Raw genomic sequence first — 18169 nt, forward strand, 5'->3', positions numbered from 1 at the left:
TAGTCTTAGCTTGTTTTTGTTGGTGGGCTGATTTTTTTCCCTGAGTCTGTGCCTTCACTGCAGAGAGCTCTTGCCAATGCCCTAACATCCTCTGCTGTTAAGACTGAAGAGTAGCCCTGGCTGGTGTAGCTCAGTGGGTTGAGCACAGGCCTGTGAATCAAAGGGTCACCAGTTTGCTTCCCAGTCAGGGTACATGTCAGGGTTGTGGGCCAGCTCCCCAGTAGGGAGCACATGAGAGGCAACCACACATCGATGTTTCTCTCCCTTTTTCCTTCCCTTCCTTTTTCTAAACAAAATTAAAAAAAAAAAAAAAAGTGAAGTGTAGAGAAATGTTACAAAGGCAGTGAAAACTTGGGGCAACTGCAGGCAGAAGGCCAAGGTGTGTCTGACAGGGAGCTTGCAGACCTCAGGCTGCTGCAGGAGTGTCAGCCTCTTTCAGACAGTGCGGTGCTCCCAGCAGCCAGGAACTGCTTCATGCAGAAATGGGTTTCTCTGCAGCAAACAGAAAACCTGCCAGGGAAGGTTTAACAGGTAATAGTAACCGTGGTTAATCTAGGATGGATTTAAGTACCAAACTAGGATGTGTCACTTCATGTATTGCTCCCAATTGTAGTTTTCAAAGTTTGGAGTTGCAGGAGTTATTTTCTACCTAGAAAACATAGTGCAGTTAGCCCAGTGAATTGAAGTTCATTTTTCAAAGTACTGTTGAAGATGAAAAATGTTAATTTCCTCTTTGTGCCAATCTGTTCGCAGAGCCCATGGGCAGCATGTCGTCCATGGAGGTGAACATCGACATGCTGGAGCAGATGGATCTGATGGACATATCTGACCAGGAGGCCCTGGATGTCTTTTTAAGTTCAGGTGGAGAAGACAATGCCGTGCTGTCCCCTGTCTTAGGTAGGAGGTGACAGACTTGCATAAACTTCATCATACTTACATCATTTCCCGTCAGAGGGCAGAGTAATTGTACGAGTCCCTAAGCCACAGTCAACTTTGGGTCCTGCTCACCCGCTTCTGCATTGCGTGCCTGGTCTCACAATAGTGGGCAAACGAAACATCAGCTGTCCAGTCACAGATGTCTCAGATTTTAACTGCTCTACCCAGACACCTTCCAAGAACGGGGGGCCTCCTTAATTTGTGTTTTACCTTCTCTGTCTCAGAATCTTGAGTTTGGCTGGCTGTTTTTTTTTATTTTTTTTTTAATGGACTGGAATTTAGGGGAAGCTGGGAGCTGTCCTGTGTGGCTCACACACCTGGTGCTGGTCTGAGCATATATTCATTGTCTTTAAACTCTTGCCCCTTCATTAAGCAGATGTCTGTCTTTGTTCTGGGCAAGGCCAAGGTGTGTGTTCAGCATTTGGTTTATATTTTAAAAATTTGGTGCAACACTGTGGGAACCTTCATTTAATGCCTCCCTAAACTTTCACATCCCTTCAGCAAACATTCACTGAGACTCCACACCTATACCTGGGCTCACTTCATTTTAAATTCCAGACCAGACCTTCCAGGTCAGTCTTTGTATATGAATGTCTTTATAAAGGCGGCTTTGGGGTTTTTCCACATACGTACAAGGGAGAGGCAAAGCACAGGCCTCCAGCAGCACCGTGACCCCTCTGGCAGCGTAGCCATCACCACAGGTCCCACTTCCTCAGAGGCAAGCCCCTGAGAGGTCTTGCCAGTTTGTCTTGTTTCCAACTTGTCGGCTCCCTTCTCCCAGCAGGTCTGGGAGGGCGTGCTGTCCCAAGGTGGGTGGGACACTGCAGGTGGGAAGGGGAGCTGCCGGCCCCTTTCCCAGAGTTGGGAGATTTTGAAACAGTGACTCCACCATCTGCATATGATTTTGATTCCTTGAAGAACTTACTCCCCATGAAATTGTAGAAATGCTAAAAGATCAGGAGTTTTTCTCTCAGCATTACTTTCTTTCAATTCCTTCAAAGGGATATAAAGAAAATCAGTCTAGATTATGATTATTCCACGGACTGCTCCCCAAAGAAATGCAGTGTGTGTCCCAGGGCCTTCAGCGCAGGGTTCCACGGGATGCAGCGGGAAGGGAGCAGGCGCCTCCCGTCCATCACAGGCGGCAGGTCGTCAGCCCAGGGCCCCACCATGCCTGGGCACGCCCCAGCTTAGCCTGGTCTGGGGGCTGTTCTGCACTTACTGGGCAGCCTACAGCCCCCAGCTCACCACAGCAAAAACCTGACATCCTTTTTATCAGTGTGAGTTCACATCACCATCTCCAGTGGCAGCTTTAATTGTCATACTTTTATCACAGTTTTTCTGCTATTTTTCAGAGCTGGAATCAAGTACTGGTCAGAATGAAATCACTCTTCAGGTTGCAAATCCCTCTGAATTGCGAGCCCAGTCACCTTCCTCATACTCCGCCTGCACTGACCCAGCCACCCAGGACCCTGGTGAAGGTGGGGAGTCCCCTGTCGTTCAGTCTGACGAGGAGGGAGTTGAGGTGGACACGGCCCTTGCCACTTTACACACCGATGACAGTGACTCCTAAACCCGGCACCACATTCTCTGGGCACCTTTGAAGGAAGACTCAGCTGTGCACAGAACCCCTCGGTGAAGGCAGGTGGTTTGATGGAGACTCTTAGTTTTCACACAGTTGCCAGTGATTTGGGAGAAACTGACTGCCAGAAGAGCTAACAATAAAGTTCGAGGACTTTAAACTGAGAGAGTGCATGGCCCGTTTGTTCAGAAAGGCTTCTAAACACACATACCCTCCAGGCTTTAGCATGCAGGAGGGCAGCTCAGTCCACCAGGCCAAGAAATGTAAGGCTTTTCTTCATCTCATCTTCTCACTCCCCTCTCGACTCCCCATCCCGTGTGGGGCAGGGCTGGACCTCAAAGTGTAGCCGCCTCATCAGTTCAACACTGAAGAAAAAGCCCTTCGCAGACAGAAAATTCAGCTTCCTCTAAAACAGAACTGTAGACACACTCAGCTCTAATGAAAGTTGGGTTCTCATCTGATTTTTACAGAATTATTAACAGTTCAAGTAACCCCTACTTTAACTCTGGAACACACATCTGGGCCCAAAGGAAATGAAAATAAGCAAATCAATATGCCCTTCTCACCCCTGACAAGGAACGGCTCCCACAGAGATGGGATTTTCCCTTTCAGCACTCCTCACAGCCCAGCTCCTAGGGGGAGAGGAAAGCCCTACTCACCCAGCCAAGGGGCAGCTACAGGTGGGGAGGTCCCAGCCCAGCTGGCTCTCACAGTGTTACTTCCTGTGGAGAAGGGCCACTAGCTGGACCCCAGTGGGCCCCACAGAAAATAAGAGGGCAAACAGTAGGCATTTTGTTTTGCTTGAAGGGGATTCAAACCACCACATGGAAAGTGAGAAAGATCAAAATGTGTTGTCTGTGCAGCTCCCTGGCTGGGGTGGGGGCGGGGGGCGGTACGTGGAGACTCGCACCCTCTGTCCATACACTGGAAAAGAAATTGCTCATTTCACTCACTCATCTTCCACAGACAGATATCCAAAAAACTTTGTTTTTATTATTAAACCTTGTAGTACAAACCTGAAAAGTAAACAAAAACTGGCAATAAACAACATGAAGTCTTCCCTCCCAAGGGAGGAGTGCAGAGCAGCGCTAATAAATTAAATGTCAAACTGTAAGCCATAGGCAGAAGTTTACTGTCAAAAAGAGGGAAAGTACACAGCAAGGCCATAAAAACCGGACAACCACATTGGAAAACACTTGACTCTGTTTATGTCATTGTTAAATATTCCAAAACAGTTCAGTCTTCTGCAACAACAACCAACAAAGTGGATCACAGGACGCTCCTGACAGTCCCACTGGCAAGCTCAGTGCAATATGGGTAGCTACGGGATCGATGAATCCAATTATGAAACAAAGAACAGCTTGTGAAAACAGTTTCCCTTCTTTATTCCACACATACTGTACACACAACCGGAGAAGGGCAACAGCTACTCCATTATTATTTTTTTGTTGTTGTTCAGTGATGTAAGCAGCACTTATAAATGTTACAAGAAAAACCCTGTAAGCATCCAATCCAACCGATGAAGAAACTGAAATGTAAGGCTTTTCTTCATCTTGTCTCCTCACCCCCCTCCCCACCCCCACTGAGAAAAAGGCTCAAGTATTTAAAACAATTTACAGGCATATGTACAAAAGGATGGGCTTTTTTTTTTCTTTTTTTTTCCTTTTTGTTACAACATGAAGAGAAAAAATAGACAAGATGAGCGCAAATGCATTTTCACATTCAAAAAGAACTGCAGACCTCCTAGTGGCTCTAAATGTGATCATAAACGAAACAAATTTAAAAGAGATTAATGCTGACTTGTGAAGGTGTGAACGACAAGCAGTGAGGTGAAGATGGAATGTTAGAAAGATTGCACGTCTATGACAGAGAAGCACTTACGGCTTCAATCACTTTTATTCCTTTTTTTTCCCCTTAAGGATGCTATTGAAGGGTTTTTTGATAAAGTAGCCAACAGCACCAAAAAATAACAGAATGGATTTCCTAATGAAATCAGGCACAGGTTTCCGCACGTGACCCCTCCAAGGCAGGCAGGCTTTTTCTTCTCTCTCTTCTCCTTTGTCCTTAAACAGATGCATAGTGATGTGCTGGTACAGAGAACCTCGTCACTCAGACCTCCTCACTTTGCCTATGGTTAGGAAACAACGTCCGCCTTCAGCTGCCGCAACCGCCCGAAGAAACAAGATGGGGTTCTCCGGTTTTGAAAATCACAAACTCATCTTGCACATGACAGAAGAAAAGACAGCCAAAGTAAAGCCATTTCTTTTCAAGTTTCGTGTGTGTGTGTGTGTGTGTGTGTGTGTGTGTGTCTCCTATCCCTTTTCCTCTCTAGAAAAATCTGCTCCCATGACTGATGGTTTTAAAATTTGTTCTCCAAACTTCACCCTCTTCAAAAAATGGGTTAAAAAGCCTTTTTTCCCCAACAGTTACAAAGAAAAAATCAAACAAAAAGGCTTTTATCAGCCACAGGGGCGATACAAATTAATACAGCCCCTTAAGGGTTTTAAAACAGTGAATATACGGCAGTTTCAAAAATCTGACTGCAGTATCTAGGTATTCTAAGTACAAAAAAAAGTTCAACAGTTTAATGCTAAAACAAAATTAGTTCTCTAAAACCAGAAGAAAATCTTCTTTAGAGCTAGTGCAAAGACAGCTTGTATCCTACAGCAAGTACTCCAAACTAGAATATAATAATTACAAAAAAATAGATCTCAGTCGACTGTGGTGTTGGCAGCCTCACGACGAGCTCGCAGCACTTCTGGAGGAGCTGCAGGATGAGAGCCGGGAGGGCGGCACGTCCACCGTCGCTCTCTTGCGGGGTCCCCTTTTTGGTGTAGGTTTACTGAGACAGTTCTCAATGCTGCCATTCTTACCAGATACTTTCCCACAGATCTGATTGACCAAGCTGATAATTTGTTCCTGTTTTGGGTTGAAAGGAAGACAAAGAATTAACAAACAAGAAGAGCACAGACCCCAGAACTGCCCCGAGGACCTTGGAGAGCCGAGCTGGTCAGCACGCAGGGCTACCAGCCATCCTCACCAGATCCCAGCAAAACGGAGACTTCTGAGCAGTGCCCGGGGAATGTGTTTCTGGGGAGCTGGGACAGACTTTGGAAATCTCTCTGATTCGACATGAGATGCAGCAGACTTGGGAACAAGTTAGAATACTTCATGAGAACATGGCCCCTAACTGGGCACCTACAGTAAAATGCTGTCCTTCTTAGGGACAAACCACTGCCACCTCTCACCTGAAAGCCAGTGTAGCGCAGGGCGAGGTGCACAGAGAACCTCCCTCATCACAATCTCCTAACCTCCAGTTCCCCATCCAAATGGCCTGGAAGCCTAATAGCTCCTCCTGGTGGCTGCAAGGTTTAGACCAACTAATGAGTTAAGCCCTGAAATACACTGAGTCCTCTAACTACAATTAATTTTGTTTCCTACGAGCTGCATCCCAACCTGAGTCTATTCATTCACCTGAGGTACAAATTCCCTCACTGTGCAGCCAGACACCGACTGCTAGACACATCACTGGGCTGCCCACCAGGAACCTCTGTGAGCGCCCCCGTTGAAAGAGGTCAGCCAGCTGCCACCCTGGGTCCTCACCTACAAAGAGGAGGACTCAGCTCACCGCCTCCACAACGAGCATTTATGAGAAAAGACCCGTGGGCTCCAGGCCTTAGGTCCTCAACGCTCTCAACATGTTTGCAGGCTGACACTCAAGCCCAATTTCACCTGGTCTCACAAATGAGTGGGAACACTTGTCTAGAAATAGTTCCATGACTCCCTCCTCCTCTCTGAAGGGGCGATGGCAGACACAACTTGCATTCCTGCAGTTCACACGAGAGAACCATTTATCTGTTGGTATCAAAAATACATTTATAACTCGGATGTAAGAATTACCCAGTTTTAAAAGAAATCACGGGAAAATATCAAAATGGCACGTAGCTCTGACATAGATTTCATGGAGCCTGCTCTGGGCCCGGGGGGGGGGAGACACCTGAGGGCCAACCAAGCCCCAGGCCTGCTGGAAGCAGCAGCGGGAGGCGCTCATCGTCCAGCACGGGAAGGTGTGAAAGGCTAAGAGTGCAAGGTGTCTGAAAAGAAAGTTAAGGATGCCCCAGGAAGGGGCAGGGCTGTCCATCTGTAAAATACAATCTCTGTGGCTGCTTAAACACTTAACGATGAACATGCAGTAAGAGATAAATACATGAGCTTTTCTAAAACCCAGTTACATGCGACTAAAGCCACCTCAACAGTACGAAGACCTCACTCTGCAGTCAGAAGGGGACATTCTGCTTCACCCATGTGACCCAAGGGCCGGGACATGGGGGGTTTGTTTGCTGGGCACTCTGGGGCTCAGGACAAGCGTGTGCTGCACTCTTGAAGTCATTTCTGAAATCCAAACCAGAGCTAGAAATTCCCCAATTTAAAAGAAAGCACAGTTTAACTCCCGGAATGGACCTGCAGATTTTCATTTACTAAAATAAACCAGGCCACTGGCCAAGCAGGAGGCTTCCGAGCACTGACGGCTAAGCTTCAGACTGACAGACCTACCTACGTATGTGATTCTACTTCCAGGAGTCTGGTCACATCAGAACACCTTGCTACAAAATTGGCAGGAGGCGGAAACAGACCCACATCCTACAGAGCTTCGAAATCACCTTGGAGAGGCTCCAACTGCCGCTGGCTGCACTCTGCCAGTCACCAGGGAGCTGTTCTTACTCAGACACCAGGGGTTATTTTTAACTGTTCTGACATTTGCTGTTAAAGTGAAGGAGGGAGGGCAAAGTGGTTACTGCCTTTGCTGAACATGCTCTTGAAAAAAAAACCAAGGATGCAGAGATCTACTTTCAACTTTCCAATCTTACAACTTAGCCAAAGGCTTACACCAAATCTGACCCACAGCGGCAGCTCCCACATGTGCCCCATCTGCTGCAGAGTCCTGCCTGGGCACCTGGCTGTGTCCCAGCTGGATGTGGTCACCTTCCTCAGGGCTGACCTGGGATCTCACAGTGGAGCAGGAGGGAGGCTCAGGGTGGCACCTGCTGTGGCACAGGTTGTACCCTGCACACAGTTTGCAGCCACTGTAGACACTGGTGGCAAGGACCACGCTTCCGAAGACAGTGGGCAAGGGCCTGTGGAAGGGCCCCAGGCTGCTGTGTGTGCAGCAGTAGGCCAGCCAGGTCAGGTGACCTGGTCCCCGTGGCAGTCTGAGAGGGGATCCCCAAGATGGGTCTGGGTCTGTCAGGAAGTGAAAGGTGTCCTCTGTGGGGTAGGGCCCGTGTTCCAGGAAGCTTCCATTCACATCTAAAAAGGCAACTGCACAGCAGCTTGGAAGCAGAGGGCAAAGAGAGGGCAAACAGAGGGATACACAGTTTGCTGCTCTCAAAGGTAAGAGCCTGGCTGCAGGGGTGTTGCCTGCAGTGCCCTCTGCGCATCCTCGGCTCATCCATGGGGAGACAAGGTCTGTGGAGATCAACCAAGGGGCACAGGAAGGGCCTCAGAGGGGGATCTCAGTAAAGATGCCTGAAGCACCAGAACCAGGAACCAGAGAGGAATGAAGGGAGACACATCCCGAGACTCAGGGGAGGCTCCTTAAATGAGGGCAGAAGCACTGGCAGTGGTGAGAACAGCCTGGGCCTGGGATTTACTCGGAAGTTGGCACCAATGGGATTTAGAGAACTGGATGCTGAATGTGAGTGAGAGGCTCCCTGCTTTAGCTGAGGCCTTCGTGTGAGGGCAGAGAACCTAGTCCCTGCTGGATGCAATTCCCTGCCAGGCGTGAAGCTTGAGGGAGCTTCAAGACCTGCTCCAGCCTCATGTGCCATGACCTTGCTACATGGCCCCGCCTGGAACTTAGCGACTGGCCAGCAGGCCAGCTGATGCCTGCTGCGTGTTTTGAAATTATGTAATGATTCCTGAGAAGATAAAAAACACCAAGGTGCTGTTCGCAGCTTTTCCGTGAGGAGACAGAAGGTGCTGTTTCTGCCAACACACGACCACGCACCCACCCTTGCACCCCGCCTGGCAGAGTGCTGCAGGGTGTAATGGCCATTTTATGTGTGAGGACATGGGTGCCAGGTCAGGTATCACAGCAAGTGTGGACAGGGTGTGAAGGTAGATGGAAGACTCTTTCTCCTCACCAGGAACCTGACCTACAACAGAACTTCGGGGCAGAAACTTGCTTCCAAGTCTTATTAGCTAAATACTCCAGGGAGGTGCACAGATGCGGTCAGCTGTTAGGAGAGATTAGACTGACTCATTACCTCATGTCTGAGATCTGCAGGGCTACAGGCAGGAGGGCTCCTCTGGCCCTGGCCCTGCTGGACTCCCGACAGACCTGGTTTTAAGGCCCTTGAAGCAGCCACAGCTGTGTACTCAGCCCATCCCAAGTCCAGACGGCTCACAACCCAGGGGGAGGAAGGAGAGGCCCTCATTCTCCCTGAATCAGCGTAGGGACCAGTCACCACCAGTCTGGGTTGGTCCTGCAATGGACGTGCACAGGCAGCCCACTGTCACTCTGGACCTGGGCCCTGGCTGTAAAATAAATAACAACACAGTCCCCCATTTTCTCAGCGTGGCCAGACAGCGTGGCCCTGGGGATACCAGCACCAGGTCCTGACAACAAATCCCTCGTAAACTGATGTCCTGGTACCCAGAAATGCTGACTGAGAAGCTTTCAGGGCTCAGAGGCGTACAGAGCTGCAGCCCTACCCACAGAGGGGATGTGGGCAGGGCTCACTTACAGAGCCACGGGAAACAGAGGAGAAAACCAGAATGAAATAAGTTTGTGAAAGTGCATGGGTTTCCCCAGATCAGACTGAGCCTCGCCATTCCCCCACGTTGAGGCACACAGCTCCTTTCCCACAGGCCAGGCTCTGTCTGGCCAAAAAGCACCTGCAGCAGGCTGGATGCACTTGGCCTTTGGCAAGTTTGGACAAGGCCCACTTGTCCCTACAGAAAACGAAGGCAGGTAACACAGCGGGCATCCCGTGCAGAGGCCTGTGCTGCCTGGGCACTCAGAACTCCAGGCCCCAGAGGCTGCACGGAGCAGGGCCCCCTCCCCCGCCCGAGGGCCAGGGACTGACCTCATCATAGCGGTACATCAACTTCAGTCCTCGGCAGGACTTCTGCTTCTCCACGTGGCGCAGAGCGCACTCCAGGCAGAACACCACGTTTTCGTTCTCCTGAACGACCTGCAAGGCAGACACACTCCTGAGGTTCTAATGGTGATCAAAACACAGCTGCCCAGGGAACAGGTCACCGGGAGGGGCAACCAGAGGTCCCAGGACAATGAGGGAAGGCCTGTCCTTGACATCTGTTACCCAAGCTAAGGAGTGCCCATGACTCAAAACTACTGCAACCTAATGAAAACAAAAAAGATCACCTGGAACAAGATCTTCAACTAGAAAATGAATAACTGACTGTCTCCAAATTGCACCTGAGGGTGGCCTCCAGTCCCCTCCAGATTTTGGCAGCATTTCCTGTGGAAGTTTCTAAGTGCTGTTAGGCTGATGAATGTGCGATGAAGTACTGATGCTTGTTTATGAGCTCTCAGGTTCTGAGACTTGTTCAGAAGCTACCCTGGCACAGAAGGGGTTGGAATGGATCCAGAACAGGCAAACACCCAAGACACCTCAGCGGCTCAGTCAGTCCGGCTGGTACTGTGGAAGCTCTGCGTGCAGCCCACTGGGGACGCCTGCCTCTGTCCGAACTCTGCTGCCACCCAGACAGGACCTCCTGCCAGCTCCCCGGAGCCCCTGGCTGCTGTGTGAGCGCATGGGCCTGGCCCCAAGGCCACGCGGACCATGTGCGGGCAGCACAGACAGGCCTGACCCTCCACAGACACTCGGCATGGGCGGAGCCACACTGAGGGGCAGGGAGAAAGGACAGCTGCTTTTGGGGGTTCTCACCCCCCAGCCTGACTTCTGTTCTCATTCTGTGTTTAAAAATTAAAAAAAAGAAAACAAAAAAAAGGAAATGCTTCCTTAGGCCACAAGATGCAAGAGGTTTCCAGGCCTTTACATATTTAGTGGGAAGATCTAGGATTTCTGGCTTCAGTATTTCTAAGTAAGGACAAGAACACAAGCTGAAGAAATAAGGAAGTGACACATTGGCAGAAACACGTCACCTCTTAAAGATACTTGAGGCTAGAGACAGGGATGGACAGAAGTGTGGAACAATAAACATAAATGCTCAAGCTTATTAGGAACCCAAGCAGTGAAAATTGTAAGTATAAATAAAACCTCAACATTACCTGTGCATGTAGGATGTATGCTCTATAAAATAGTGTTCAGGCTGGTAAGAAATGCCCCGTGACAGCTCTCAAGGCACAGCTTTCTAAAAGCCCGCAAATAAGCCTAAGGGGTGTGATGCTCGGAGCCCAGGGGGAGGGACCAGTGCCACCCGCGGAGGTCATGACGGGGTCACTCACACTCACTGAAATAATGCACTCATCGTTATAATCCATGCTGGAGCAGAGGAATGAACACAACTATGCAGGCTTTAGGAGTGATGTTTACAAATCCGGAGAAATGCATATGACTCTTAAAAGACTGCATGGTTCTCAGTTATATCTTAAAAAGTATTTGGGCAAAGAAAGATTAAATAGAAGAGGAGTGGTCGTTATGGACTGAACTGTATCCCACCCTGATCCACAGGTGGACCAGGACTACCTGCCACACGTGCATGCCCACCACAGGTAGACGGGGCCTCGTGAGAGGTGCTTAAGGTAAAATGAGGGCATGCATGTGGTGTCTAGTCCAATGTGACTTGTCCCTGTAGGGAGAGAATAGTGCACACACACGCACAGGGGGAGGACCAGGTGAGAACACCAGGAGACGGCATCTACAAGCCAAGGAGCAGAGAGCCCTCAGAGGAACCAACCCTGCTGATGGCTCGATCCTGGACTTCCAGCCTCTGGCACTGGGATGACATTAAGTGTCACGGTTGGAGCTTGTCTGTGGTATTTGCTATGGCAGCCCCAACAAACAGAGCAGTTTCTCCCCTTCTTTGACTTCTCTGACCTCCCAGGTGTCACAAAAGCACCTCACTCAACCAGGAGTGGCTGAGTGCTCCATCTTCTCCGCAGGGCAGTTGCCCAGTAGGAAGTGAGAGGTGAGCTGAAGAGCAGAGGTGAGGGCCTCACCAGCCCTGCTGTCCAGAGCTGCCCCCTCACCCAGGTTTTCCCAGGGCCTCTGGCCTGGGATGGGGCAGCACACACATGGCCCACAGGTGAGGCTGAGGTGGCGAGCAGCCCGAGGGGCCTAGCTGTGTTAAGCCCCTCAGGGCACTGAGCAGCAAACCAGAAAGAAGGGCAGCCAGAGAGGCAACTCTAAGCAGAGACAGGGAGACAGGAGAGTGTCGCTGAGGAGAAACTTAAGTTTTAACTGAAGGCAGATTTCAGGGCCCTGAGGGACAATGAGATCCAAAGGGAAGCCAAAAGGGAAGAGCCAAGGTCAGAGAGAGCCCCACGTCAACTCAGGCAGTCGTGTGTGGGCAGCCTGCCCCCCCCCCCCCCACACACAGGGGACACCTGGTGACAGGGATGGGTGGGGAGGGAGGCCCACGCCCACCTCCTGTGAACGTGTAGCTGCAATGAGCAGAGACCCTGTGGGGGGAGGGCAGGCAGAGCACAGCCCACCCCACACTGGGTGTCCGCTCTCCGTCTCTGAGACCCAAGTGCTGCGGATGCAGCGCCTGACCTCTGGAGGTCAGAGACCTGGCCAAGGTCTGCAGCAGATCCTCCTGGAGTGGACATTGCCCTCTTCTGGGTGGGGGTGAGGGACAGGCGGCAGGCTCACCATGGACAGGTAGCACAAGTGCTGGCAGATCTGACACCTCCTCTCCGAGGTCTCTAACTGCAGCCACTTTCGAGGCTTTTTCTTCCCATCCGCCACGGCGCTGCTGCTGTCGTGGCTGCCGTAGCGGGCAGAGGAGTGGAGGCCGGCCTCGAACAGCTGCCTCCGCTGCCGCAGCTCCGTATCCCTGTCCAGACACAACACGGGAGCCGCCCTTAGCAGGCTGAGCACAACAGCCTGGCTGGGTCCCCTCACCCTCGCAGGAACATGCCGCGCCCCAGCCAACTACCCCCCAAGCCAAGTGCACTGGCCTATCAGGGGAGGGACAGTGAGACATAGGTGCTCACCTTCCCAAGACCCCCAACTGGGGACTCATGTTCCTTAGTGAAAAGGTCAGGCACCCCCCAACTTCCAAGGCTCCTCTGATGACTGGGCTCTGCCTATGGTTAACGCAAATGCTGAGCACAGCGCACCGGGGGCACGTGGCAAACCCCCTCTCTGCTACCTATGGGGGCCCTGCCCCTTCACTCTGAGCCAAGAATGGACGTAACAAACTATTTGCTGGTATCGTCATCAAAGGTTGGACCAGCACGAGTCGAAATCCGTGTGCTGTGCGTCAGCACTACCGAATCTCTCTCCCGAAGCGACATGGTGGGAAAAGAGAAGAGGGTTACACAGGAAGCCAAGCAAACAATCACACTTCTCCTCAGTTTCTGCCCTCATCTGCTTCAGCCGCAGGAGAGCTCCTTCGGTCACCGCAGGTGGAAGCCGGGTGAGGGCCCCGACCTGGGACCGGCAGCCACACTCAGGCCCTGTCTGCTGCAGCTGATGCGGGCTGCCTGGCGGCGTCTCACATACACAACACAAGCAGGTTGGCGAGAAAACCGCATGGGGGCTCTGTGGGCCTCTCTGTACCCGTCCCCAACCTCTAGAAACGAGGCTGCGGCCACCATCTCTTCCCGGGCAACACACTACTACGATCAGAGGTGCTAAGGTGTCAGAGCCTGCCTCCTGGTCACTCCACAGAGCGATAACCTTTGCATCAGCATGTCAGGAATTCTGATTCCAAACATCAAACTCGAAGACAGGAAGGGAAATTTAAATTAAAAAAAAAAAAAAGAAAGAAAAAGAAACACACAGAGTTTCACCCATCTGGCCAAGCACCAGGGAGGCCCTGCCATTCCAGTCCCCCGCCCCCCAGCAGCCTGCCTCAGCCTCAGCTGCCTCGGGAGTCCAGGGTCTGCATTACCTGAGCTCATCCAGAAGGGCCGAGATGGTGCTGAGAGTGGGGCCGTTTTCCTTTTTTGCTTCTGCTTGTGCAATCTGATAGAGTAACTTCTCCATGGAAAATGGCTTGGCTATATGGCGACGCTTCATCTCCTGAAAGAAGCCATCGTTCCTTCAGGGTAGATTTTCACCCCTAAGCAACTGCCAAAGCTTTTCTTTACTGGGCAGGGGACACTATCTGAGTTTGGTCTCAAAGCAGCTGAAAATCGTACCATGATCTTATCTGCCTGTGAGAAAGGCACCAGCCACCAGCCACAAGGCAGGGGCTGCAACCTGAAAGTGGTGAAGAATTCCACCCATTTGAAGTGTCTTCTGTAGGTGCCACCTGTGCAGTGCGTCCAGTGTCGCAGTGGGTCCACAATGGGACTCAAAATCTTTCTTGATACAAATAAACCCCTAAGAGGTCTTTTCCTAAGAAAACATCTCAGCCACCCCTAGAGGTTTCGAAGGCATTCTTTGAAATTAAACATATCTAAAAGGGGACAGGCACGTGTCTGTGTGTCTGCGTGTGTACATGCATGCCCTGTGGTGGGCAGTACCGAGGGCTTGCCTGCCTACCTTGGCTGTCTCGAAGCCCATGCTTGTCCACTGGGTGGTGGCAAAGTGCACGGTCTCAGAGACGCTATAGCCGCAGCACACTTTGGACACAAAGGATCCTGGGAAGCAGACGACGAACTGGCCGCTCTGCTGCACGGTCCTGTGCACCTTGATGCCCTCTCTGCACAGCACCTCCGGGGAGATCTGGGGAGGCAGGCCAGAGCTGAGACGCACTCCCCGAGGGACTGCGCTCAGCCAGTCTCCCACCCCCACTGCCCCAGCCCTGCTGCCGCAGCCCCTTCTGTGGAGGCCCGAGCGCCAGCCTCGCCCACAGCAGGCGTGTTGTCCTGCACACCTGCCCTCCAGGTGGGCGTCAGGAGTTAAGAAGGCCCTGCTCATGAGAAGACAGATTAGGTTTGTTAGTGAAGATTTTTTTTTGTTTCTCCTTTAAAAAAAGATGTCTAATTCCTAAAACAACAGGAAGGAAGAGCTAAACTGGTATTGGCCCAACAGAGCCCGCAAGATGCCTGGCCACTGTGAGGACACAGCCTTTCACACTACACGGGGGGCCTTCCTGCCCCAGCCCAGCACCACCAGGGGTGGGAGTGGGACAAATTCCCAAATCTGGGAGGGCCACTGGGCTATCTCCAGAGCCAGGCTGAACCACAGGGGTACAAGCCTGGGGCCCTTTGAACCTGCCCCCACCCCCGCCACTGCCCCGAGGGGCTGCTGCTCAGCTTCTCTGAGCCAGACCAGGGGCCCAGCAGACACAGGAGACTCAGGTAGGTGTCAACAATGGCCTGAGCTCAGGCATGAGGGACACAGTTCAAGGCTAGAAAGACTCCCAGGAACTCAAGTTCTGAGAATGGGCTGGGAAGCCTTTGTGCCCAACCCTTAAGGCTAAGGTCCAGTCATCCAGGTGCCCAGCAGGTGGGAATGGCAGCACCAACAGACCCCACCTCGCCAGACACCCCAGTGTCTGTGCACAAAGCGAGCCCTGAAACAGACGCATTTGGGGTTGTCCTCTTTGCCTCCAAAAGGCAGGTCACCCAAGACATGACTGTAAAACAGCTCTGACCCTCCCCATGCCGGGCGGGACCTGTACGTACCATGACGTTGCTCTCCAGCATCTGCAGCCCTGGGGTCCCGTTGGCTTGTAGCAGGGTATGGACCACGTCCTCGAGCTTGCTCTCCTCCTCAGCAGGAATGCAATACCTGAGGGTCAGGAGACAAGGCAGAGACTTGACCAGGACCCTGTGCCTGGGAGGCACGTGCTGGGCCCAGCCTGCACCCTCCCTGGGAGAAATGCCAAACCCAGGCCTGGGAAGCAGCCTCAGGTGCAGCAGAGGAGAGACAAACGTGGAGGAGAGACAAACGTGGAGGAGAGACAAACGTGGAGGAGGGACTCGGCCCTGGCATGGACGAGGCATCCCAGCTCAGCGACCCGTACTGAGGTGCCCAGGCCCAAGTCCACCCCACTCCTAGGGCAACATGGCTGCTTCCGCCCAGAGGAGCCAAACCTCACGCTCATCTTTTATGCAGATCTGACCTATACATGAGCCAAAAAGCCTTCCAACCAAAAACAGATGTTTGAAACCCCATATAAATCAGATCCAGATACATCTGCAGACTCAATTAGCCTCTCGTGAGTGCTCCAAGGCTGTGGTCTCATCACCGCGTACGCATTTGTCAGGGCTCTACAGCAGGAGGTGCCACAAGGCTTGGACTTGGTGCTGGAATGCACGGGGCCCTGGGTCTCTAGCCCAGACCACCGCATGAGGGCCTGGCCCAGCTTGGCCTCCCTGGTCCCAGGGCTGCGGTGACCCACAAAGGTGAAAGAACCCCTCAGTTCAAAGAATAGAGAAAGCTGGGACAGGGAGTCCAGGCAGCACTCAGGCTGACGCTGCTGCTGTGAAGCTAGGAAATGAGAGCGGGGTGCACCCAGGGCGTGCAGGCCTGCTCCACTGAGGCCGCCGCCTGTGCCAGAACCCAGCCAGCCCGTGTCAGCTGGCAAGGCACCCAGGACAGCCAGACCCATGCGGACCTGTGTCAAACAAACTGAATGGCTGATGGGAGCCGGACCGAGGAGGCAGCTGCGGGGTGAGGCTCGACTGTGAGGACCTCTAGCTGGACTAAGGAGCCAACAGGGAAGGCGATGGGGGGAAAGGGTGAAGATACAGACAGAACTTAACTGACAGAAAAATCTGGAGCCTTCCTTCAATCCTGGGGAGTGGGGGAATTATTGCTGATGTGCCAGACAGCTGACCAGGAGGACACATGCAAAGTGGACACTCTGGTGACACCGACCCGACAGGTTCCTGACAGGACTTTGGGATGCCACAGCACAGGAAGCCACTGACCACCGGTGATGACCAGATCGAGGACCGCAGCTCTGGTGGGGTCATGACACTGCACTTCTCTAGTCGCTCCTGACAGCGTGTCTGGCCGTCAGGCCCAGCTCCACGCCTGCACCTCCCCACAGGCCGCCTGCCCGCCTGCGGCCGCACTGAGGTGTCTGTGATGAAATCTTTCACTTGGAGGCCAAGTCCTAGTTTCAGCTGCCGCACTGAAGTGGTTTTTATAATGCTTACGTTATTTCAATGCCAACATATTCTGTTGCTGATTTGTGATTTAAACCTGGGGTTTCTGACCTAAATCACATGTTTTAAGGAAACCCACAACCATAAAGTTCTCTGATCATACCCCAGCCTCCTGTTTATTTGCCATCCACAAGGTGCAGGGATCGGTCCTCAGAAAGCCCGACTCTCTATTTCCCTACCTGTGATTCAACATTATTTCACCTCGGCGCCCTCCTGGCCACAGGCCCATCACACCAGTTTCAGAGGGAGAAACCAAGGCTTGCGGGTCTCACAGATGCTGGAGCAGGCCCCAGGCCTGGTGGGGCTCCATGAGCCCCCACACCACACCCAGCACTGCCACAGGCGCTTCTCCACGGAGAACAGCAAGGAGGGCACAGTGGCTGCAGGAAGGAGGGAGCCACACACTCTCCCCAAGTCCAAGCAGCCACTCTGCCCTGAACAAGAACCAACCACTGTCTTCTCTCGGCTGCACGGTCTGCATGTACTCTGTGCCCCTAGGCCACGGTCCCTCTCAGCCTCCACAGGCCAGCAGCCACTCACAGACCAACCTCGGGGTGCTGACAGCCACCTCCCTCCCCACACAGGCTTCCATCAGGGTCACACAGGTCCTGCCGCTTCAGCGCCAACCACTCCTCATGGGACGGGACGTGGCTGCTGCAGGTGGGGCGGCATAAGGAGGCTGCTGCAGATGCTGGCTCCTCAGAGCACAACTCCTAAGACTTTGTTTATTTTAACAAAGAACACCTAATCACCCCATCAGGACAATACACACAATGTAGGATGAGTGCAAAGCCAGCAGACTGTCAAGAGGACAAGACAGCTGATTATTTACAGTATTTTCCCACCTGCCCCCATCAACAAAGGACCCAAAGAACCAGCCATGGGCCAGGTCTGGCTGGATGGGACGGCTCACAGGTAGGTGCCGTAGCAGAGCGCACCCCACGAAACACACATACGTGTGCAGGGGAGACTAGTGCTGCTGGACACAGCAAGGACCCCATTTCCCACAAAACCTACTGCCCACAACCTTTGGGGGTTGGGAGACACCGCACCCGGCAACTCGTGAGGCCAGAGAGGGCGAGACGGCTGACGGCGTGGTCACCACCACCAGTCACGCCGCAACACCCCTCCTGCTTCTTAGCCCTGATACGGAACAAATGCTTGGAAATCAACAACAAAAAATAATACCCTAGAAGAAAAATTAAATATAAGCAGGCAACTGACCCCCCAAAATAAACAAACAAATAAACAAACAAATAAATAAAAAGCATAAACAGCATATAAGCACATGAAAAGATACTCATCACCAGAGCAAATTATATCTTCTCCGCCACCTCCAAGCCCTCCAGTGAAAGCAGGAAATCCCATGCGGAGGGGCTCCGACAGGGAACCCCGGGACACACTCAGAAAAGCAAGTTGTCAAAGCT

At 52.2% G+C, this 18169-nt stretch overlaps 2 protein-coding genes across 3 annotated transcripts in view; one reads left to right on the plus strand and one right to left on the minus strand.

Annotated features, from left to right (window-relative positions):
• The window catches only part of DTNBP1 (dystrobrevin binding protein 1), a 184511-nt gene extending 179774 nt beyond the window's left edge, over nt 1-4737 (plus strand). The window contains exons 9-10 of one of the 2 annotated variants that reach the window (XM_028511673.2): nt 754-897; nt 2292-4737. In XM_028511673.2, coding sequence (XP_028367474.1) covers nt 754-897; nt 2292-2509 — 362 coding nt within the window. In that variant the 3' untranslated portion in view covers nt 2510-4737. The remainder of the gene's footprint in view (nt 1-753; nt 898-2291) is intronic. The other variant, XM_036026483.1, reaches the window with a different exon arrangement.
• The window catches only part of JARID2 (jumonji and AT-rich interaction domain containing 2), a 254197-nt gene continuing 240208 nt past the window's right edge, over nt 4181-18169 (minus strand). Inside the window, 6 exon segments of the mRNA XM_028511671.2 lie at nt 4181-5437; nt 9607-9714; nt 12322-12505; nt 13568-13698; nt 14164-14346; nt 15252-15357. Coding sequence (XP_028367472.1) covers nt 5255-5437; nt 9607-9714; nt 12322-12505; nt 13568-13698; nt 14164-14346; nt 15252-15357 — 895 coding nt within the window. The 3' untranslated portion in view covers nt 4181-5254.

Source organism: Phyllostomus discolor, chromosome 5, assembly GCF_004126475.2.
Source record: "Phyllostomus discolor isolate MPI-MPIP mPhyDis1 chromosome 5, mPhyDis1.pri.v3, whole genome shotgun sequence".
Classification (NCBI taxonomy): Eukaryota; Metazoa; Chordata; class Mammalia; order Chiroptera; family Phyllostomidae; genus Phyllostomus; species Phyllostomus discolor.